This window comes from Pituophis catenifer, unplaced genomic scaffold (assembly GCF_029215685.1).
Source record: "Pituophis catenifer annectens isolate HBS135680 unplaced genomic scaffold, rPitCat1.0.hap2 SCAF_1, whole genome shotgun sequence".
Lineage (NCBI taxonomy): Eukaryota > Metazoa > Chordata > Lepidosauria > Squamata > Colubridae > Pituophis > Pituophis catenifer.
Genome location: NW_027256881.1, coordinates 340,413,414 through 340,437,576, shown reverse-complemented (window position 1 = coordinate 340,437,576; position 24,163 = coordinate 340,413,414). Strand labels below are relative to the sequence as shown.

Genomic DNA, 24,163 nt, shown 5'->3' with positions numbered 1-24,163 from the left:
CACCCTGTCAGGGCATCATCCCCCCCCCCAAAAAAAATACGGTCACCGGGACACTCACGTTTTTCTAGCATCGTGAAAGCTGGGCACGTGCCAATGTTTTAAGCAAAAGGTGAGCACACCAAGGTACGGAATGGAAGAGACGCTATCTGCGGCACGATTCCAATTGCCGTAGGTGGGCTTTATGGAGCAAAGGGGAGCTAAGCTCCCCCCCTTCCCCAAATCTCCCCATAGAAAGGCGTCTCAGGCACTCTGAAAAGTAAGAGATTTTTCCCTTCACCCACTCACCCCTCCACCCACCTACCCCTCCACTCAGTGCACAATCGCTTTCTCTGCCAGAGTTGCGCATACAGCAGGCAGCCTCTGCTGCGTAAGGAGGAGAACAAGGAGGGGGGCGGGAAGGAGCGTTGAGTCACCAGCGGAGGTGGACTCTGGATGGTGTGGGGGAGGCATTTTAAGCCTCCCATTGATGAGAGGAAGAAGGGGCCCCTTCAGGAGGGAGCTGCTCCTCCTTTTCATCTCGTCCCTTTCGCCCTGAAACGGTGATTTAAAAATCAGGTTGCTTGGCTGGAGGCTGCGGAGCGCTTGCCTTGATGCTTCCGGTGGGGCGTTAAAAGCTCTGCCCCCACCCCCCCAATCCTGGGTGGGAAGGGTTGGATTGGTCCAGGATGGTTTTCATCCAGGACCTCTCCTTCTCCGCTTCTCCTAGGAGGGGTGCAGGGCAGAGGCCCCCACCCCTCAAAGCTTTGGGTAACCCCACCCTCCTCCAAAATGTGATTGTGCTGAAAATTTGAACGTAGCAGAAAGCGAAGATTGTTGAATGCATGACCGAGGCAAGGAAAATAATCAAAGCCAGGTCTAATTTAGATTTTATTTTTGCCCAATCTGCTCTTCTCCTTCTCCTCCTCCTCCTTCTTCTTCCTCCTCCTCCCATCTTAGAATAGAATAGAATAACAGAATTGGAAGGGATCTTGGAGGTCTTCTAGTCCAACCTTTCAGATCTCAGGGACCACTAAATTCATAATTTTAAATCCCACGGACCATTAGTACGATATTTTTAAAAAGATAAATAGTATGTAGTGCAATATAAAAAATGCAAATAATTTTTCTAGGGACCACCAACATTTTCTCACAGACCACCAGTTGGTGACCACTGTTCTAGTCCAACCCTCCACTTAGCTAGGAAACCCTACACCCATTCTTCTCCTTCTCCTCCTCCTCCTCCTCCCAGTCCCTCTCAGTCCAACTCATCTCACATATTGGTTGTGGGGAAAACAAAGAGACAAAGGTGTGTTGGATATGTCCTCCACTTTGTTATTTGTAACAACAAAAGAGGTGAGATAGAAATAAATAAAAGATCAGCAGCTATCCACAGCATTCGCAAATCTTTGAACCCAGATCTGCAGGCATTGGCGAATCTCCCTTTTTTTTTTTAAAGCGTCCATCAACGTCCTTCAAATGACCCTGAGCAGTGGACACTTCTGGGCAGTGTGAGAAGCCAGCAGGATCTTGCCCAACTGCCTGCCGTGCTGCTGTGGTTAAAAAGCACATAGTTCTGATTTGTGTGTGAGTGTGCGTTACAGCAAAGCTGAGATTTATTTTCCACCGGGATTAGCCCTACGGCATCAAAACGAACCAACTTTTTGGGCTCACTTTTATCTGGCCTCCAGAAGGCGTTTAACGTTTTCGCAAGCAAGCCTCTTGGAAGACAGTTGCTTAGCTCAGCAACCCCCGAAGAGATCCTGCACGCTCCAGAACGATGCAGAAATCCTGTTTGGTCCTTGCTCGCCCTCCCCACCCCCACCCCCCACCAACCGTCAGCACTTTCCTCCCCCTTTCTGAGCTGATCCTGCCAAGGTAATTTTCATGCCGAGAGAAAATACCACGACGTGCGCCCGGGTCTTTTCAAGTCCGGTGACTCAGCACCAGCAGCCCAAAGGGAAGGACATGATGTGATTATGTCTAATTTTGCCGGAGGACGCAAACGAACTCCCACCGCCACCTCTTAAGCTGCGAGTTAAGACATCATCGTCATGCCCAGCTCACAGCCACTGTCACAAGGACCCATCCTGAGTGAATCAGAGTTTAACACAAAAAAAAAAAAAAAAACAGAATGGAAAGCAAAAAAAAAAAACAACAACACTAAATCAAGCAGCTTTTATGACAAAGCTACAGAAATCTCTTAACTGCCTGCTTGCTGGAAAAAAAGACAAAAGAAAACCTAGTCAGGATTATAACCTATAACGACAGTCTGCGATCAAAAAACGTGTCCTTTGGAAATTGCCTCATAGATTTTTAAGAATTACGGGGTCTCTTGGTGCTCTCTAAGCTTGGTTGTTTTCTTGCAGATGTTGTTGTGATCCAGGCCCAAGTAGGTATTATCAGACGCAATCAGTTCTAAACAAACAGACTTTATTAGAACAGCTGAGAATTAACTCATTCTCAGCGTAGTCCAAACTAATTCAAAACAAATTCTTCATAACACAATTCTTCAGCCTTATCACCAACCTTGGTCTACTGTGGCAAACTGCCAAAGGCTTTTCTTAGCAAAAGTTCAGAAGCAGAAGACGCCGACAAGAAATAAATGCAGCAAGACAAGAAACAAATCTATCAACGTTGTTTTCCGACAAAGAGCTCAAGAGTCATTGCTGGTCTTTTAAGCCTTATGGGAGGGGCCAATCATCTCTTGGCCTTACTCCCGAGTCGTCCTTTTTGCTTTAGCTGTTCTTGCCTTCTGGCAGCCCTTCTCATACGTGCACTAGGAACAGGCTCCTCCTGTTCCTCTGCCTCTCTGCTGTCAGCCTCTGAAGGCTCTGGAGTTCGTACATCACTCTCAGATGGCCCTGGCCGCATCTCTGCCTCTGACACAGAGCCCTCATCTGGGCCTTCCCCAGCCTCCAGGACTGGCCCATGTTCTTCCTCAGCCTCCTCACTGTCCGACTCCGCTGCCAGCTCCGCAAATGCGGGCGAACCACAACAGACGTTTCATTACCCAACTAGGAAACATCATCAGTACTACTTACCAGCACCAGCAGTGATGACGTTATCTGGTTGGGTAACAAAACGTTTGCAAGACAACAACCAAGGACCCCCACAGTTCAACCCTGAGCTACAAATATTCTCTTCGATCAGTAGTTTTTAAGAAACCGAGCAGAGAGTTGCAAACCTACCTTGATTTTCGTTGAACCTGTTGATCAAATGGGCTAATCAAAAGCCCATTTGCTCTGTTTTTCTGTCAAACCCTAGCAAAGAAGCTGCCAAAAACCAACAGCAGATGTCAGCTAGGTAATACCGTGCCCAAATCTTCAATCTGAGAAATGTAATTATTTCTTTTGTGGTTGTTTTTCCCCCCCTAACTCACAATTGAGATCTTTTTGGTACAGATTTTCAGCTTGCATTCGTTGTTGGAGGCGGTGGATGGATGAGGCAACTGACATTTACTGTTGTTGTCCATCTGTCCGTCACTGTCACCGGCCTGATTATCCATGGTCCTCTAACTGAAAAAAATAACCCCCTTTGGAAGAATTCCTTCTTCTTTATTTGAATTGATTAGTCACCCAACTAAACTCTTAAACCCTACATTCTTGAACTTTTCTTGATACCTTCAGACTCCTAAAGAGATGAACGCAGGGGTGTCCAACCTAGGAAACTTTAAAATTTGGGATTTCCAACTCCCAGAATTCTCAGAGTTAAAATCCCCAGGTCTTAAATTTGCCAGGATTGGACACAGGGGTGAAGTCTACTTACCTTCCCAACCGGTTTGGAAGTGTGCGTGCCATGCGTGCACGCAAGTGAAGCGAGTGTGTGTGTGTGCATCACATGGAATTTTGGACCCTATGCGCAAAGCCTACGCATGCGCAGAGGGTAAAAAAACAGGTTACTTCCTGATTAAAACCAGGAAGTAACAATGTCTGGGTGGGTGGGTGGAGCATCGCACTGCCGCCGCTACCGGTTCTCCAAACCACTTGCCGCTACCAGTTCGCTCGAATCTGTGCGAACCGGTAGCATTTCACCCCTGGTTGGACACCCCTGCATTAACATAACTTCCAGGTACCTTATAACAAAGGTAAAAGGAGCTTCAGTGGATATCTTCCATCAAGCAAAGGGTTAAACTCCTTGGAAGAAATCCCTCCAGTGTAAGGATTGCTTCTTTGCCATTTTTTCCCCTTCAACCCATCCGCTCTTGATCGTTTTCTCTGCTGCTTGTTCTCCTCACCCTTTTTTTTTAGTGCCCATTTACCTGAGATATCTTCTTCTATCTAGTTTCTCTCGCTGCTCTTCTCGTATTTTCCCTGCAGGAATGTGGAATTTGGAGCTGGATGGAGATTTTTTTAAAACCAGCCAGCCAACTGAGCATCACCAAGTTTCCAGTGCAAACATATGTTTTTAGAAGGCGGGAGATTCCTTGTTGCTTTTACTGGCAGAGTTAATCTCTCTCAGAAGCACACAGTAATAAACCGGAGAGATTTGTACAAGTGGAAGCACAGGGTTGGTTACAAAGAGTAGGCCTAATTAAGCAGGGCTAAGATCCAGCACAGGGCTGTCAAACACAAGGCCCGCAGGCCGAATCTGGCCCGCGATGTGGTCGGATCGGGGCCATCTTGGAAAATGTAAGGGGCCACCCCGCATCGCTTCGGCCCTGTCTACCCAATGTGACGAGGAAACATGCCAGCAGTTTGGGGAGTGGCCTCAGGCTTGCCACGCCCACCCAGTCGGCCACACCCAGTGAATGGCATCAAGTTGGCCAAGCCCACCCAATTGCTGCCCCCCCGCCCCGCCCCCAAGGTCAACCACAGCCCTGATGTGGCCCTCAATGAAATTGAGTTTGACACCCCTGATCTAGCGGTTAAGACAACTGAGCTTGTCAACCAAAAGGCTCACAGTTCGAGACCCAAGTACCGTGGGACAGGATGAGCGCCCGTTCTTGCCCCAGCTCCTGCCCACCTAGCAGTTAGAAACCATGCAAATGCAAGTAGATAAACAGATACCACTTCAGTGGAAAGATAATAGCGTTCTGTGTGCCTTGGCATTTAATTGTGCCGGCCTTATGACCACAGAAGCGTCTTTGGACAAGTCACAGGAGCTCACCCCGCTACGCGGCACTAGGGATTCGAACCGCCGAACTGCTGACCTTTCGATCAACAAGCTCAGTGTCTTAGCCACTGAGCCACCACGTCCCCTTTTAGTGTGATCTTACCAAGGCATTATAAAGCAGTAGCAATCTTTTAGGTTCCCAACAATTCCAGCTCCTTGAATCTTGCTTCTAGTCCCTCATCGTGTCTCTTTTCTAAACTTCTTCAGATGGTGCCAAAAATGTGGCACCTAGACATAGACACTGATGGGATCTGATAGATTCAGGAATAGAATTAGAATAGAATATGAAAATAAGAATAAGAAAGGGAATGGAATGGAATTGCAAAATCCCCATTCCCTCCCCACTCCTGGGGGAAGGATATTGCAAAATCTCCATTCCTACCCCACTCTGGTGCCAGCCAGATGTGATATTTGCCGGTTCTCCAAACTGCTCAAAATTTCCGCTACTGGTTCCCCAGAACCTATCAGAACCTGCTGGATTTCACCCCTGAGCCCAACCCATTTCCTAAGCCTGGGATTGTGGGGGGTAAAGTAGGCAGAAACGCCTGTGCCATCTAGAGTTGTATAAAATAAAGTTGGGATATTTATAGGGAAACTCTTAACTTAAAGCAAAATTGGACTCGGAAGAAAACAATATAGAAAAAAAAAATAACATTTTGGAATGTTGATGTTGGCGAAAGCTCTTGAGAATCTCCCGGACAGTCAAGAAAGCGAACCAGTAACTCCTGGAAGAAATTAACCCAGGATTCTCACTCAAGGCACAAACGATCAGGGACAAACTCTCCTTCTTTGGGCCCATAATGCTCTCTGGAAAATGCATTGATGCTGGGAATGGAGGAAAGAAAGAGAAAACGGGACTAGCAGCAAGAAGACGCTTAGATACGGTGTTCAAAGTTACAACAGACCCACCTGGGGGCTACGTATGACCTGGATCTGAAATTCTGACAAACACCCACACCCATACTGCAGTAACACAACCGAATTTCAGGCATCCGGCACCTGGGCTCTGTTTACGGCCATTTGCACATGATTGCACATGATTATGTTTTACGATGTCATTTTTGTCCCAATCTGGTGCTTGCTTTCAGTTTTCGGCAAAACCACACCCACAGCAAGCCATCTGTTTGCTTAACGACGATAGCCTTTGATTAACGACTGCCACCAAAAACAAAAACCTTGTAAAATCTGGTTGGTCATGTAACTTCGTAACTGATGGGCAGCCTCCATTATGGTCGTAAATTGAGGACTACCGTTATTAGGTGCCCACCTGAGTGTGTTTCTCCTCTGTGTACATGTTTTCAAAGTAAGGTGGCATATTTCAGATGGAATCCAAGTCAAATTGTTTATTACCGCCATACGGCCAGCTCTTTAAAACATCCAATAATAGAACTGTTAACATGCTTCTATGTATATATATATATATCACAGAAAAACAGTGAGTATATCATCTAAAGATAAATAAGAACATGTAAAATAATGACATAAACTATAGCGTTATAAAAAGGGATGAATAAAGAAGTATCTAAACTTACTTCACGGTATGATGTCTTGCACAGATGGTGGCACCAAACTGGGTAAATTGGCAGCCTATTTTTAATCCTTTTTCAGAAGAAACAGCAGTACAGTTAGTCCTCGGCTTACGGCCGCAATGGAGCCCAACTTTTCTGTTGTTAAGTGAAACATCTGTTCAGTGGGTTTTGCCCCATTTTACGACCTTTCTTGCCATGGTTGTTAAGTGAATCACCTCAGTTGATCCATTAGTGACCGGTTGTTAAGCGAATCCGGCTCTTCCTTATTGACTTTGCTTGTCAGAAGGTCGCAAAACAGAAGGGATCACGGGACACTGCGACCGTCATAAATACGAATCGGCTGCCAAGCGCCTGAATTTTGAGCACCACGGGCCCATTGCAATGGTCGTAACTGTGAAAAATGGCCGTAAGTCACTTTTTCCGGTGCCGTTGTAACTTTGAATGATCACTAAACTAACTGTTGTAAGTTAAGACTTAGGACCTATCACTAAATGGCCATTCATAGAACAGAGCCCTACAAAAGGTCACTTATATTATGACATGATTCAGATGCCCTCCCTGTGATCATGTGTTCCACAGACCCCCCTCCCGTTTTCTCTAAAATTATTATACACAATTATGATGCACGTTCTTAAGTAATAGAACTGTCCTGCCTAATTATTTCATTTATTCTGTTCTAGATCTGTTCTAAATGTTGTGTGTCCTGTTTCATTCATTAGAATAATGCCGTTCTCCACAATAAATCATGTCATATTTTGAAAACGACTTGGGATTTGGGTTTTGGAAGCGGCAGTTCGCTTCCCTTGCCCCTCACTCTCGAAAGAATTCCAAGTGGGGGGCAACTCAGGAGGAAGGTCAAAGGCTTTCTGTACATGCTCAGGGGCCAGAGTTTTATCTGTAAATATAAAGATTCCCCTCGCACATATGTGCTAGTCGTTTCTGACTCTAGGTGGTGGTGCTCAGGGGTGAAATGTAAAATGTGTTACTACCGGATCTGTGGGCGTGGCTTGGTGGGGGGGTAATGTGACTGGGTGGGCATGGCCAACTTGTTTTTGTTTTTTTTTTACTTTTCAAAGCATTTTTTCTAATGCTTTGAAAAGCCTCTGCCACTCAGGCAACTCAGCTGGGATCGTCAGAAACTTTTCAAAGCATTTTTTTTACCACCTCTTCGGCCAAGAAGTTGCAGAAAAAAAATGCTTTGAAAAGCCTCTGACGATCCCAGCTGAGCCACGCAATCATCAGAGGCTTTTTTTTTTTCGTCGGAAGAGGTTGTAGAAAAAATGCTTTTAAAAGTGTAAAAAAAAAAAGCCTCTGATGATCCTGCGGTTCAGCTGGGCATGGTGTGTGGGGGGAGCTGCAGGAATTTTTGCTATCAGTTCTCCGAATCACCCGCCGCCCGCCGTTCAGACCAGTTCGGGCGATCCGGTCCGAACCGGGAGCATTTCACCCCTGGTGGTGCTCATCTCCCTTTCAAAGCCGAAGAGCCAGCGCTGTCCAAAGACGTCTCCGTGGTCATGTGGCCGGCATGACTAAACGCCAAAGGCGCACGGAACGCTGTTTCCTTCCCACCAAAGGTGGTCCCTATTTTTCTACTTGCATTTTTTCTTACGTGCTTTCGAACTGCTAGGTTGGCAGAAGCCGAGACAAGTAACGGGAGCTCACCCCATTACACAGCACTAGGGATTCGAACCGCCAAACTGCCGACCTTTCCATCGACAAGCTGAGTGTCTTAGCCACTGAGCCACCACGTCCCTGTTTTATCTCTACTGACCCGGAAAGTTCTTCTTTGTGCCTTCCAGGGCAGGTGCCTAATGAGACCAGGCAGAACGGGCAGAGCTGCACCAGGGGGCTGCCCAAACCGGTCTGCATGAACGGGACGGAGTCCACTCAGCTGGTCAGCAAGACGAAAGCCGAGCGGCGGGCCAGCGCCTCTTCCAACCCTTCCCGCAAGACCTCTTCCGCCAGCAGCAAGATCCGCAAACTCTCGACCTGCAAGCAGCAGTGACCCCGGCTGGACTGCCCACCATGGTTCGTATAATTTCAGCATTCGGAGGCCGATTTGCGGCAGGGAGGGGAGGCGTCTCTACGGGTCGTCCGCAACATACGCTCACAACGGAGCCCGACATGTCTGTTGCTAGGTGAAAATTAAGTGAGGTTTTGCCATCCATTTTACGACCTTTCTTGCCACCGTTGTTAAGTGAAACCCTGCAGCTGTTAAGTTAGTAAACCCGGTGGTTAAGCGAATCCGGCTTCCCCGTTGACTTTGCTTGTCGGAAGGTCGCCAAAGGGAATCGCGTGACACACACACACACACACAAACCCCGGGACGTTGCAACCATTATAAATATGAACCCGTTGCTAAGCGTCTGGATTGTGATCATTGTGACCACGAGGATGCTGCAACGGTCCTAAGTGTGAAAAAACCAGTCAGAAGTCACCTTTTTCAGCGCCGTCGTAACTTTGAGCGGTCACTCAACGAATGGTTGTATGTCGAAGACTATCTGTAGTGAGAGCCACCTTTGGCAAGACAGGCGGCATACAGTTCGATAAATAGATAAAAGATTGGTATGAGTGAATGAAGATTGGCAGATTAGACAACCGATAAGAGGCAGCTGAGCCCTCAGAGAGAAAATGGGTGTGGGATTCGTCTCAGAAGAGACTCTCCCTAGTTCCCAAAAGTGGGTGGAGCTAAGATCTGAATCGGGCTAGGGCAGAGGTCCTCAAACTACGACCCAGGGGCCGGATACAGCCCACTGAAGCCATTAATTTGGCCTGCACAGAACCACTAGGCTGCCCCGCCTGCATCGCCCGCTTACACACTGGCTCCCACCCGCCTTCTGGAGGCCGGGGAAGCCAAAAACAGGACATGCGGAGGCCTCTGGAGGCCAAAAATGGGCCCGTTTTTTCCTCCCCGGCCTCCAGAGAGCAAAAGAGAGGGGGAGAGAGAGAGAGAGAGAGAGAGAGAGAGAGAGACACACACACACACACACACACACACACACACACACACACACAAACAGAAGTCCCTCATACATACCCCAAGGCAACCACATCCCTTCACTATCCTGCTTTCCACCCTCAGCAGCATAACAAATTAAAGTTTAATTTGTTTGTATTGTTTGGATGGCTAAATTGACCATGCCCACCCAGTCACATGACCACCTAACCACGCCCACCCAGCTGGTCTTTGCCCCCCCCGAACAATCTGAGGGACTGTGAATTGGCCCCCTGTTTAAAAAGTTTGAGGACCCCTGGGCTAGGGAATCAGGATTGCAAAGGGGTTAAAACAAGGTTAAACCTCTGTGGGGGCTTCAGGATCCCAATTAGCCCCTTAACGGAGAATTTCAGAAGGAAAATTTTGTGTCGTAATGTGACTCCCATCTTCTCCGAGACAGCAGATAAGTAGCCTCATGGAATGAGCAAAGGACCTTGGGAGACGGGTGGAAGAGAGATTCAGACTAAGCAGCAGTCAGATAAGAGGCACCCAAAAGCGTGATGGCGAACCTATGGTGCGCGTGCCAAAAGTGGATATGCAGAGCCATCTCTCCGGGGACGCAAGCTGTCGCCCGTTGCTCTTCCGGGTTCCGGCGCACCAGGCAACTGGTCTTCACGCACGCTGGAGCGCCCTGAAACCAGAAGACCAGCCGCCTGTGTGCATGTGCGCGCCAGGAAGATAATCTTCCGGTTTCCAGGGCATGCATGCACACCGCCCAGCTGGTCTTTGCGCATACATGCATGCCAGAAACCGGAAGACCAGGTGGCCAGTGCGCATGCACACACCGGAAACCGGAAGATCATCTTCCTGGCGCACACATGCGCACTGGGCCGCGGCTCTTCCGGTTTCCAGCACACACAATCGTGCCCCTGTTTCGGCACTTGATGTCGAAAAGGTTCGTCAACACTGCTCCAGAAGGAAAAGAGGGAGGGGTGAAATCCAGCAGGTTCTGACAAGTTCTGGAGAACCGGTAGCGGAAATTTTGAGCATTTCGGAGAACCGGCAAATACCACCTCTGGCTGGCCCCAGAGTGGGGTGGGAATGGAGATTTTACAGTATCCTTCCCCCTGGAGTGGGGTGGAAATGGAGATTTTGCAGTATCCTTCCCCCTGGAGTGGGGTGGGAATGGAGATTTTGCAGTATCCTTCCCCCTGGAGTGGGGTGGGAATGGAGATTTTGCAGTATCCTTCCCCCTGGAGTGGGGTGGGAATGGAGATTTTGCAGTATCCTTCCCCTGGAGTGGGGTGGGAATGGAGATTTTGCAATATCCTTCCCCCTGGATTGGGGTGGGAATGGAGATTTTGCAATATCCTTCCCCTGGAGTGGGGTGGGAATGGAGATTTTGCAGTATCCTTCCCCTGCCACACCCACGAAGCCACGCCCACAGAACCGGTAGTAAAAAAAAATTGGATTTCACCACTGAAAAGAGGCATGAAAACATCTCAGAAGGGACCTTCCCTAGTTTCTTGGACTGTATAGGCGGGGGGTGTGTGTGTGTGATACTTTCAGACTTGTAAGATTCTGTTAACATAAACTTACAGTTAAGAGTTAGCACATCTGGGCCTGCTTCTTGTCTGGACTACCTGGCATGGCTGACTGGGTACCCCTTCTCCGCTGCAGCAAGAGAGAACCACAGACCATCCATGGCACCTGTGCCGCTCCTTTCCTTGGCTTTGCACAAAATACCCCCCCCCTCCCGGTTCAGGAATAATACTCTGGTGCCAGGGCCATCCCATCACCCCTGACTAAAGACTGGTGGTAGAGCTAAGATTCAACATTCCTGCTAAAAAAAAACACCCCAACAGGATACTTGTGTTTAAGGCAGCGTTTCTCGACCTGGGAATTCTGGGAGTCGAAGTCCACGAAGTTGAGAAACACCAATTTTAAACTCTGAAGTCCGCTTCCCATTTTCCTTTTCTGAATATTTTATTTGCCCCATGTCAGATCAAGAGGTCAGGCCAGGCAGGCCGGAGGCTAAACCATGCTCTCTACATGGGGCTCCCCTTGAGGAGCACCCGGAGGCTCCAACTGTTGCAGAATGCGGCCCCGTGGGGGATTATGGGAGCGAGGGGGCGCTCCCATGTGACACCTCTCCTGCGTGAGCTGCATTGGCTTCCGGTGGTCTTCCAGGTGTGTTTCAAGGTGTTGGTTACCACCTTTAAAGCGCTCCATGGCATAGGACCTGGGTATTTGCGGGGCCGCCTTCTGCCGCCGATAGCCTCCCACCGGCCAGTACGCTCCCACAGAGAGGGACTCCTCAGGGTGCCGTTGGCCAGGCAATGTCGACCTTCTCTGTGGCAGCTCCTGCCCTCTGGAACGATTTGCTCCCGGAGATACGAAGGATATCGGATCTCTGGGTCTTTCGCCGTGCCCTGAAAACTTTTCTTTTTCATCAAGCAGGGCTGGCGTGAAAACCCCCCCCCCTTCTTTAGTCTTTTTTAGTTTTTTAGCTTTTTAAATTGTCAATGGGTTTTAATTTGAATCGTTTTAAATTTGGGCCAAAGTTTATGTAATTCTTTTAATAATTTTAAATTTCGTATTGGTATGTGTTTTAGTTCTGGCTGTGCACCGCCCTGAGTCCACCAGGAGAAGGGCGGTATACAAATTGAATTAAATAAAATAAAATAAAATAAAATAAATAAATAAATAAACAAATAAACCTGTTTTTCAAAACAAAAAAGAGAAAAGAAAAGAAAAGAAAACCCTCCCACTTGGGGTAGAGAATCCAGCTAACCTCCCACACCCCCCCTCTTTTATTATTATTATTATTATTATTATTATTATTATTATTATTATTATTATTAATGCAGAATGAGGGGGAAAAGGGCATTTCTCCTCTGAAACTCCACAGAATAAGATTTAATTTGATTTGCTGCCACAGATGCGGCCCTGTGTGGGGGATATGAGTTTAATCTTTCCCCCAGGGCTTTTGAACATTGCAGGCACACGCACAAACATAGACACACACAAACACAATTCTTTCTTTTTCGAAGATAAAAAGGATTCCAAAGCGATGAGACAGAAAGGTTTGGGAAGACCCAGGTGCTTCTGGGTGTGGGTGGGTGGTCTGTTTCCTGTCTGGTGGGGCCGCCATCCCTGCCCCTGCTGTGCGGGAGGGGGGAGGCAACGGGGGAGCCCCCTTTACAAACAGCGTCAGAGCTCTGGGGCTGGGGGGGCGGTCTTTCTTGGCTGTTGGCGGCTGCCGATGTTGGTTCGTTTGATTTTTTTTTCCACCCTCCAGTTGCAGTTTCCTCCCTGGATGCTTTTTTTCAAAGCCATCTCTGACTCTCCTACTTCATAACGCATCTCTCCTCTCCCCCCCCTACCCCCCCCATCCTTCCCCTATTATCCATCTCCTCCTGCGTCTGTCTTTCCGCCCCCGGGATTCTGGCCTTGCACACATTTGCACACTTCAATCCAATGTGCTTCTCCCCCCACACTCCTCTCGCTCCTCTCTTCTCTCTCTCTCCCCCCTCCCTCTCCCTCACTATCTCTCTTTATCCCTCTCTCTATTTCTCCCTTCCTCTCTCTCCCTTTCCCCCTTCCTCTCTCCCTCTCTGTCCTTCCCTCTCCCTCTCTTCCTCTCCCTTCCCTTCTCTCGCTCTCTCCCTCCCCTTCCTCTCCCTCCCACTCTTTCCCAGTCCTTCCCTCTCCCTCTTCTCTCTCTCCCTCACTTTCTCCCTCTCACTACCTCTCCCTCACTTTCTCTCTTTATCCCTCTATTTCTCCCTCCCTCTCTCTCCCTTTCCCCCTCCCTCTCTCCCTTTTCTTCTCCCTAACCTTCTCTTTTCCTCTTTTTCTCCCTCTCACTCCCTCTCCCTCACTTTCTCTCTTTATCCCTCTATTTCTCCCTACCTCTCTCTCCCTTTCCCCCTCCCTCTCTCCTTTTCTGTCCTTCCCTCTCTCTCCCCCACCCCTCTCTCTCCCTCTCTCAGCTTGCCTTCTTGCCATGTCTCTCGTTCTGCCTCCATCCCTTCAGCAACTCAATGGGTCCCCCAGATCAGAATGGCGAATTGGATTGGCTTTGATCTGGGATTCATCCTATCGGCTTTTTCTTATCTTTGTCTAGAGGTAGAAAGCATCTTTCAGGGGCCCTCCCAGCCCTTTGAACCCCTCCTAAGCCACCTTCCCGACTAGGGACCTGCTTGTCTTGCCATAATTTCTCCTAATCCTTAACTAGAATTCCTCCTCCCGTAATTTAATCCCTTTCAATGTGACCCGGCCCCCACTGACCGGAACAGAGAGCAAGGGTTTACACCCTCTTTTTTTATTCCCCTTCAGAAATGCGGACATGACATCTCTCGGTTTCCTCCAGGCTAAACATGCCGAATGATAACCTCGGTTTCATTGTCCTTAGTTTAATCTCATTTTAGTCTAAACCAGGGGTCACCAACCTTTCGGACCTCAGGGACTGCTAAATTCATAATTTTAAATCCCGCGGACCACTAATATGATCTACTTAATGACCGGCTGGGTGGGCATGGCTAGGTGGTCATGTGACTGGGTGGGCGTGGCCAAATCAATGTCACTCATGTCAAGGGGCACTTCGCCAGCCTCTACTAGCCCCTGCCAGCCACTCCTCGCCTCCCCACCCGGGCTCCTTAGGGCCCCAACAGGAAGCAGTTGTTGGAGCTAAGCAGCCATCATGAGAAAGAGTTGGCAAAAGAGCTCAGTTCAAATTGGATCTGATCGAGAAAGAGGCTCAGTAGAAGCACCTCACTGAGGACTACAAGCATAGGCTTTCCAAGCAGAGGGAAGACCGCCGGGAGTGCAAGGCCAGGTACCGGCGCCTGGAGACTCAGCAGGCTGAGACAGTCAGCCAGTTCCAGGCCATGAGGCAGTCCCACTGGAACGAGGCCCTCCGGCTCCTTGCCACCAGCGGCCCTTCCCTCCAGCCTTCACCCAAAGCCCTGGCACCAGGAGGCCGAAGCAGACCCCAAGTCGGAATTTCTGCCCTCTCTGACCCACACAAGAAGACCCCAAAGGGGGAGACTCTTTGCAGCAACACAAACGTTCATTGCACATATCAGTCCTAGGGGCCGTTGTTTGAGGACCCCTGATTTAGTGCAATATAAAAAATTCAAATAATTTTTCTGCGGACCACCAAAATTTTCGCGCAGACCACCAGTGGTCCACAGAGCACCAGTTGGTAACCGCTAGTCTAAATTGCTTAAAGCAGTGTTTCTCAACCTTGGCAGCTTGAAGATGGGTCGACTTCAACTCCCAGAACTCTCAGAATTCTAGAATAATTTATACTCCTTGCAGACCCCTGGTCATTTGCATTCTTTTAGAGAGTTGTTGAGGACACAGAGAAACCTCCAAGTGGCCTCAACGACTCTCTAAAAAGGATGCAAATGACCAGCTGTCTGCAAGGAAGTATAAATCCTTCCGTTCCCCACCATCCATCCAGAGCTGAAGAAGCTTCTTGGATGAGAAGAGAAAAAACCAAGGAAGTCCAGTTGCCTCTTGAAATAAAAGCACCTTGGAGACAACCGTGACCTGGATGACTGGGAATCTCCATAGAGATAAGGGCCTGGTGGCTCAGCAGACTGATAGCATTGTGATTAACACCAGCTGTCTGCAATTACTCTAAGTTCGAATCTCACCAGGCTCAAGGTTGACTCAGCCTTCCATCCTTTCTAAGGTAGGTGAAATGAGGACCCAGTTTGTGGGGGCAATAAGCTGACTTTGTATAAATATACAAAAGTATGAAGGCTATTGCTTAACGCATTGTAAGCCGCCCTGAGTCTCCGGAGAAGGGCGGCATATAAATCAAATTTTTTAAAAAAAAAGATGTAAAAAGAAATGTTCTTCTAAACTTGAATTTGTTTTTTCTTTCTTTCTTTCTTCTTTGCAGCCCGAGTTCCAGATTGTCTGCTGCCCCTAAAGCAGCCTCGTCCATCCGAGTCTCCTCTATTCTACCCACCCACCTGTAGCAAATCACTTGTAGAACAAGCTTGCAATCAAACCAAGAAGAAGGAGAAGGGGAGATTTATTGTTCTTTTTTACCCCCTTTTTTTTTCTTTTGTTTGGTCTTTTTAATGAGGCAAACCCAAGGGGGAAAAAAATTGGACGGTGACTTGCACCCACCTGTGACCTCCTTCCACGTAACTTCCCCCACCTCTCCCCCCCCCCAAAAGAGGCTTAACTCTGGTTTGTCGGATGGGAGCCCAGACTCCCCCTTTGACTGTGATGCTGTGTGTGGCCCAGATATACCCAGACTCTTTCTATGGGGTTGCATTGGGGAGCAGTGATGGGGGAAGGGGCAGTGAATGGTTGTTTAAAGAATGATGTCCTTCATGCAAACTCTTTTTTCTACCTTCCCAGGTGTGTTTGGAAACTTGCAAGCCATCAACACGCACTTTATGTAGTAGACTACTGTTATATTATATATATATATATATATATATATATATATATATATATATTATGTGTGTGTGTGTGTGTGAGACTGTGTATATATATATAGATATATATAGATATATATATACATATGAGATATTTTTCGCTTTTTGGTCCCCCGTCCCTTCCTTTTATTTTTTTTCCTTCACAATAGACTTCTTTATCCGTTACGATGCGTTTGAAAGGGCGGGGATGAAGGGACAAGAACCCAAACGAGTATTTTAAAATTAAAACATGGGGAACAGCCTCCCCATTCCGTTCTGAATAAAAACACACACACACACATACACAAAAAAAATCTGCATGCTGTTTATAAGGGCTGGAGCAAAGGGAAAAGTGCTTTTCTGGGTTTTTTTTTTCCTTTTTTTTTAAAAAGAAAATAAAGATTCAATGGAGACGTGGCTTCTACGGTGTCGGCTTTGTGGGGAGACTTTCCTGTCACTAAAAGGAAGAAAGTGCAGGTGTGAGAAAGGAGCTGTTTACCTGGAATTGTGAATTAATAATTCTAGAGCTGGAAGGAATCCCAAAATTCATCTTAACACTCAACCTTTTGCAAAAGCAGTTAAAACAGTGTTTCCCTGAAGTCCCACACATCTTAAAGCATGCTGGCTGAGGAATTCTGGGAGTTGAAATCCCACACATCTTAAAGCAGGGGTCTCCAACCTTGGCAAGTTTAAGCCTGGCGGACTTCAACTCCCAGAATTCCCCAGCCAGGGCAATTCTGGGAGTTGAAGTCTGCCAAGCTTAAAAGTTGCCAAGGTTGGAGACCCCTGTCTTAAAGCATGCTGGCTGAGGAATTCTGGGAGTTGAAGTCCACAGGTCTTCAACTTGCCACGGTTGAGAAACTGTAGAAAATAGAAACTGTCTCTTAGCAGGCTGCATCCCTGTTGAGTAGTTCTTAAATGGAAGGAAGCTAGAAGTACCTGCTTCCCTACCAATTCTATCTCCTAGGACCTAGGTCTTCTCCTGCCCTTGAGCATTGCAAAGGACCAAGATCTTCAGGGCGATCTGAAGACGCATCTCTACTAGCTTTTTCCAGATGCAATCTGGGGGAGGGGGGAGCTTCTCTTCCCCATAATTTTGCAATCTCCTGTTATCTGGGCAGCAGGTTTGGAACAAACTATTAAGGAGTACTTGAACTCAGTATATATACAGAATTGGTATTCCCAAATCATTCATAAGGATGGTGAACCTCAACTCAGCAACGTCCTAAGCAGGTACCCATTGTTGTCTGGCAGCAGACCATCACATTAGTTGAGTGAAGGTTTGCTATTTTCAAAATCCTGGTATGTTTTCCTCCTTAGGAATCCCTGCATCCTTGTGCTAGTAACATACTATACAGTAGGAGCAAGATTTATGTTGTGCAAATCCGTATCTTAAAGGAGAATTTTGTGGTGCTGTCAGTACGACACTGAACCACAAACTGGCCAATCGCATTTGGTGTCACGTCTTGCAGCTTCCATCCATAGGCTCATAGAATCATATGGGTAGAAGGGACCTCAGAGGTCTTCTAGTCCACCCCCCTTGCTCAATATGGGGACCCTATAGCATCCTGGACAAAGAGTTGTCCAATATTTTCTTGAAGACCTCCAGTGATGGAGCACCCATAACTTCTGAAGGCCAAGCCACTGATTAATTGTTCTGTCAGGAAGTTTCTCCTTAGTTCTAGGTTGGATCTCCCTCTGACCTGCTTCCACACATTCCTTCTTGTTTCATGCATTTTACCTCAAGTTCAATTCCAACTCTTAACCAAACCATAGTTAAGCATGGTATGTATATAAACCCAGCTTCTGTCTTTTCAACCCCCAGGTTAGCTTGATCAATATATATTAGTATATATTAGAGCTGCATGAAATGTTCAGAGACATTTGGGTCACCATGAAGCTTAACAGAAGTAACAGTCGGAAGGGACCTTGGAAGTCATCTAGTCCAAGTTTGAATCTTCCATCTTTTCATTCCGGCACCTTTTAAAACTCGGAAAGTTTGCTGAAAAGGCGAGCAACGTCTTCCGTCGTGTCTCTCGCAATTTGAAACGGCAAGATGCAATTGACCAACGACCCCAAATCAAGTAGGATTTCCCCCCCCCCCATACAGAGTAGAAGACTGCAATAAAATTCAAAAGGATTTCGAGAGTTTTATTGAAATGGGCTGAAAGTAACAATTGAACGTTAACACAAGTGCAGAGTTTTATCACTTTGGAAGCAAAAAATCCAGTGAAGAGAGACGGGGGGGGGGGGGATGCCCCAGTTTTGTAATGGAATGTGTGGGGGGAAAAAAGATTTTAGGGTACTAGTTGACCATGGGAGTATGAGAAAATGGATGATATGGATGCCAGGAAAGACAGACTTGGGCTAACTTTAGCAGAAGTCTACATTCCAAATGAGAAATAATAACAGGAAGTTATTTAGGAAAGTCCTGGGTGGGGTCAAAAAAGTCAAGATGGCCATTATGGTCCGATCAAAGTGATCTTTATATGCACAACACACACAAATATCTGGAGCTTTGATGGCACTACCATAGCCGCCATCTTGAGTTTTTTAAACCACACTTTACAGGCCTTGCCCCTTTTGTAATGGCTTGATATGATTGTAATGGGCCTCACAAAACCCACCAAACTCTTTATTCATTGAAGGAAAAGTGTAGCCTAGATGAGCAAAAGCTAAGAAAACGGGAAACGGCCCTCTTCAAATCCTTGAAGGATTATCTGGTAGGCCGACCAGGCCCGCTTGGAAGAGGTGCGGACTTCAACTCCCAGAATTCCTCCGCCAGCCTGCATCCATTGCTGCTGCAACATGGCTGGCTGAGGAATTCTGGGAGTTGAAGTCCACAGGTCTCGAAGCTAACAAGGTTGGGAAAAAGCATTGTAGAACAGTAACAGTGAGTTGGAAGGGACCTTGGAGGTCATCTAGTCCAACCCCCTGCTCACGCAAGAGACCTGTACTAGGGATTCGAACTGCTGGATGTTCAAGACCTGGTCTTCATCCTCCATAGGGGGAGGTGCAACAACGGCTTTAAGTCACAAAAACCGGAGATGCCAATGAAAGATTTTTTTAAAAAAAATAAATCTTAGCAGCAAGAGCAGTTGGACAGGAAAACCCATATCCCACCGACAAGATGGCTATGGCTGTGTTAGTGGGCTGGGCAGCCATCATCCAAGGTGCTTTAATCTGAATTTTTTACCCATGCAGGATGGAGTGGAGCTTGTTCAGTGGTTGGCCACAGGCCCAATCCTGCTTTCTCCAGACACCACAGGTGTTTTTCAATCTCATTTCTGCAGCCAGCCATGTTTCTTTCCTAGGAAAGCTTGACCTGCCTCCCTGCTGGAGCCCCAACAAACTAGGATGTCCAGCTATGAGAAGGAGAAAAAGAGGCCCAGGTCCCGCTTGCAAGTTTTGCAAAGTGGTCTGCTCAGGAACTTAACAAAATCCAGCAATGGAAGGTCTAAGTGTAATGATCTGCAAGGGAGATCCTTAGGGTGGTGTGATTCACCTTCGAAACAATGTTCCTCAACCCTGGTCACTTGAAAGATGGGTGGGGGGCTTCAACTCCCAGGATTCTGGGAATTGAAGTCCCCACCCATCGTCAAGTGGCAGAGGTTGAAAAATCAACACTTCGAAGTGCCATTTATTTGGAGGTGCTGCAAAATAAGCGGGACCATGACTTCAAATCCAACCTGCACAGGTGAGCCCAGAAAGGTGACCCTATGCTCATTTAAAAGGTAACGGTAAAGGTACCCCTCGCACATATGTGCTAGTCGTTCCCGACTCTAGGGGGTGGTGCTCATCTCTGTTTCAAAGCCGAAGAGCCAGCGCTGTCCGAAGATGTCTCCGTGGTCATGTGGCCAGCATGAGTCAACGCCAAAGGCGCACGGAACGCTGTTACCTTCCCACCAAAGTTGGTCCCTATTTTTCTACTTGCATTTTTTCTTACGTGCTTTCGAACTGCTAGGTTGGCAGAAGCTGGGACAAGTAACGGGAGCTCACCCTGTTACGCAACACTAGGGATTCGAACCGCTGAACTGCAGACCTTTCGATCGACAAGCTCAGTGTCTTAGCCACTGAGCCACCTAAATGAATAGGAGCCGCTCAAAATAATATAGGAGGCAAGATGAATCCATTTTTTTAAAAAAAGCAATTGCATTCCTAACCATTTCAGGCACTTGCTCCCTAATCTGGGACTGCCAAACCCAGAATTCCCAGCCCCCTTGAAAAGAGAGCACCGGATGGTAAATTTTCAGCTCTTCCATGTTGTTGGAAACATGCATTTTTCCACCCGTGTTGGTCTGTCTGTAGTATGTGTGTTCCTAAAAATTCGCAACACCCATACAAAAGCAGGCAGAATTTCAACTCCACCTCTGTGGCCGCCATCTTAAATTTTCTGATCACACCCTAAAGATTCTCCTGTACAGTTCTAAGAAAAGTCCCCCATTCCTATGGTTTAGAAGTACAGGTAATCCTCAATTTATGGCCGGCCACTTAGTGACCATTCAATATTATGACTGGCCTGAAAAAAAAAGAAGCTACAACCCTGTTCCAAAGGTTGGACCTCCACCCACAGGAAGTTACTTCCAGTTTTGAGGAAAGCCACACCACAGTGAACAATGGCCTCGCTTAAGAAACACGGTATTCATCTTACAACCGACACCTTTGTTTAATAACCACTGCAAAACGAGGTCTATAATCTGAATCAGTCAAATGACTAATCCGATTTAAAACTGTCATGACATACCACTATAACGGGCAGGCTCCATTACAGGTAATTCTTTCGAGCCCCAAATGGTCATTGCTAAGCAAGGCAGTTGTTAAGTGAGTTTTGCCCCATTTTATGACGTCTCTTGCCACCGTTGTTAAGTAGACCACTGCAACTGTTAGGAACGCAGTTGTAATGTGTGGCTTTCCCCGTTGATTTGCTTGTCAGAAGGTTGCAAAAGGGGATCGCGTGAGCCCGAGACACTGCGACAGTCATTAAAATACATGTAGTTGCCAAGCGTCCAGATTTTGATCATTTGACCATGGGGTCAACAAGTCTACAACAGTCAGAAGTGTGTAAAACAGTCATAAGTCACTTTTTTCAGTGCTCTTGTAACTGAATGATCACTAAACGAATGGTTGTAAATCAAGGATTACCTGTATGGTCATATGTCAAGGACCACCTTTAAATGCTTCCATGCCGATAGGTACACCCAAAGGCTCAGCGGAAATAGCAATAGCACTTAGACTTATATACCGCTTCATAGTGCTTTTACAGCCCTTTCTAAGCGGTTTACAGAGTCAGCATATTGCCCCCAACCATCTGGGTCCTCAGGAAGGCAGGCAGTGGTGAAATCTAAAATTTGTTACTACCGATTCTGTGGGCGTGGCTTGGTGAGGGGGTGGGGTGGGGGGGGTAATGTGACTGGTAGGCATGGCCAATTTTTTTTTTTAACTTTTAAAACCATTTTTTCTACAACCTCTTTGGTGAAGAGGTTGTAAAAAAATGCTTTCAAAAGGCTCTGACGATCCCAGCTGAGTTGCCTGATCGGCAGAGGCTTTTTAAAAAATCCTCTGCCGATCAGGCAACTCAGCTGGGATCGTCAGAGCCATTTAAAAGAAAAAAAGCCTCTGATTTATTTATTTATTTGTTTGTTTGTTTCAATTTCTATACCGCCCTTCTCCAAATAGGACTCAGGGCGGTGAACAGCCAAAGTAAAAACAAGACATACAAAATTTAAAAACTGTTTAAAATAATTAAATATTTTGGCCGTAATTAAAACAATCCAATTTAAAATCAATTTAAAATTTAACTAAAGCCAGCCCAGCTAGTTTAAATAAATAGGTTTTCAGGGCCCGACGAAAAATCCGGAGGTCTGTTATTGTACGTATCTCTGGAGGGAGGTTGTTCCAGAGGGTGGGCGCCGCCACAGAGAAGGCTCTCCCCCTGGGGGTCGCCAGCCGAGATTGTTTGGCGGACGGCACCCTGAGGAGGCCCACTCTGTGCGAGCGTACTGATGATCGCGCGGCTCAGCTGGGCATGGGGGGGTGGGGTGGCAGGGATTTTTTGCTACCGGTTCTCCGAATCACCCGCCTCCACTGCTACCGGATCGGGCGATCCGGTCCGAACCGGGAGCATTTCACCCCTGAAGGAAGGGAATATGTGCACTGCCTTGGATTCATTTCCAAAATGGGCTTCAGAGCCCTTCCCAAAGAGAATCAGTTCCTACTTGGGGGGTGGCAAACAGGGACTACATCAGTTTCCCAAAAGTGCCTTTTTTGGACCTAAAACGAAATAGCTGCCTAGAATCAAATGAATGCTCCCAAAGCAGATGACCTCCTGCTCTTTCAGCACGTGGCATCTTCGAAGCGACAGAAACGGACGCAAAGCAGAACCAGAGGCCTGGTTGATGGGCAGAAAGTCCCAGGAAATGACACCCGCGGGCACCCTCTTCCCTTGGCTAAACTCTCTGTAAGATGGCGGTCAAGGTGCCCCCCCCCTATACACACAGGCCCTCCCAGACAAATGCAATTTGTGCTCTGACACCACTTCTTGGCACATGTTTGGTTTTTTTTTTTAATCAAGTCCATTTTCGAAAGAGGTTTGTGGTTTGCGGGTCTCGTGTGCCACCACGGGGCAGTCGAGTTGAGGGGGCTGGGGTGGGCAGAGGCTTTGTGCTTACCTCAGCCGAGCCCCCTGGCAAAGGAGGGTAACAGCCGAGGCAGATTCGAAACAGAAGGAAATTGTACGTCAGCGTGGCATACATGCGTGTGCCAACGCCCACATGCTCCATGCTCAGCCCCTCGTTTTCCCTCAGTTGTGGCACTCGTCTACAAAATCAATTACACACACGCACACACACACACACCTCAAAAAACAGCTTTGGACCCGCACAATTCCAAACTGGAGAAGTGGAACGCATCGTTCCCTTTTTGTTTTTTACCTGACATGCAATTTTTTTAAAAAAAACAAAAAACAAAAAACGAGAAAAAAATACCTTTGCAAAGATCTGAAGCCTAAAGACAAGAAGAAAAGAGTGGCATTCAAAGGTGGGTGGCGGAAAAAAAACAATGGAAAAAGATTGAAAGTGGATTTTCCTTTTTCTTTTTTCTTTTTTTTTTACGGATTGCCACAGGAAAAGGAGGTTTGGAAGGAGGGTAGGTCCGAAGGAAATAGGAGCAATGAAACCCACCCACCCCCCCTTTCTTTCCTTCTCCCCCCTCCCCCGGCACTCGCCCCTCACCCGCCAATCTCCGGCAGGATTAAATTAAAAAGCCATGCCAATAAATAAATAAATAAATAATACAGGAAAGGTTCCTCAGCCCTTGCTTAAAGCAGGAGTCTCCAACCTTGGCGACTTTAAGCCTGGCGGACTTCAACTCCCAGAATTCCCCAGCCATTGGCTGGGGAATTCTGGGAGTTGGAAGTTCGCCAGGCTTAAAGTCGCCAAGGTTGGAGACCCCTGGCTTAAAGGATGCCACGAGAGGAATACCTGCCCTGGGAAAAACACACGCACACAGAAATAAATAATAACAATACTCAAAAGCAACACCTGTTTTGCATATATAGATGGAGAAGGGGAACTTGTAGAATAAGGAATAACCAAGAATGGGGGGGGTAGAAAGAAACCGGGGTATACCTGCTAAGTAATAATCCCATTACCACCAAAAAGCAACGATAATATTCACCTTCAGCCTAAGAAAGGGGTTAACCGGTTGCTAACACAGAGCCTTCTGCCTGTTTTTTCAACCCGTCCAGAAGACCAGAAATTGGGTTTCGATCTCACTGTTTTCTCCATCATCCCAAAATGCGACCAGTCCTCTCTTTTTTTTTTTTTTTATCAAAGCAGCAAGAAAACCCCAAAAAGCAAGCGATAGCCCTGCGAGGTGGACCAAAACAGGACAGGTTGAATGATGCAGAGTGAACCATGGAAGGAAGGGTATGGAAAAAAAAAAAATGGAACCACGGGGGAGAAACACCCCCACCCCACCCCAAGGAACAGCTGGAAAAGTGTGAAAAATGAGCCTTCAAAAATGGTAGAAAGGCGGGTGGGAGGGAACGGAGAGAGAGAGAGAGAGAGAAAAAAGAGAGAAACGGAGAATTGTGCTATTCACCCTTCAAGCAGCGTTCTTTGTTTCAGGGGTTCCCTACCAGCCTCCACCCCCCCCACATCCCA

General features: G+C 47.3%; 1 protein-coding gene across 1 annotated transcript in view; it reads left to right on the top strand.

Annotated features, from left to right (window-relative positions):
• Nucleotides 1–16,018, top strand: part of STK11 (serine/threonine kinase 11) — a 98,572-nt gene extending 82,554 nt beyond the window's left edge. Inside the window, exons 9-10 of the mRNA XM_070944383.1 lie at nt 8,420–8,648; nt 15,473–16,018. Of these exons, the coding sequence (XP_070800484.1) occupies nt 8,420–8,625 (206 nt within the window). The 3' untranslated portion in view covers nt 8,626–8,648; nt 15,473–16,018. The remainder of the gene's footprint in view (nt 1–8,419; nt 8,649–15,472) is intronic.
• Nucleotides 16,019–24,163: the final 8,145 nt, after the last annotated feature.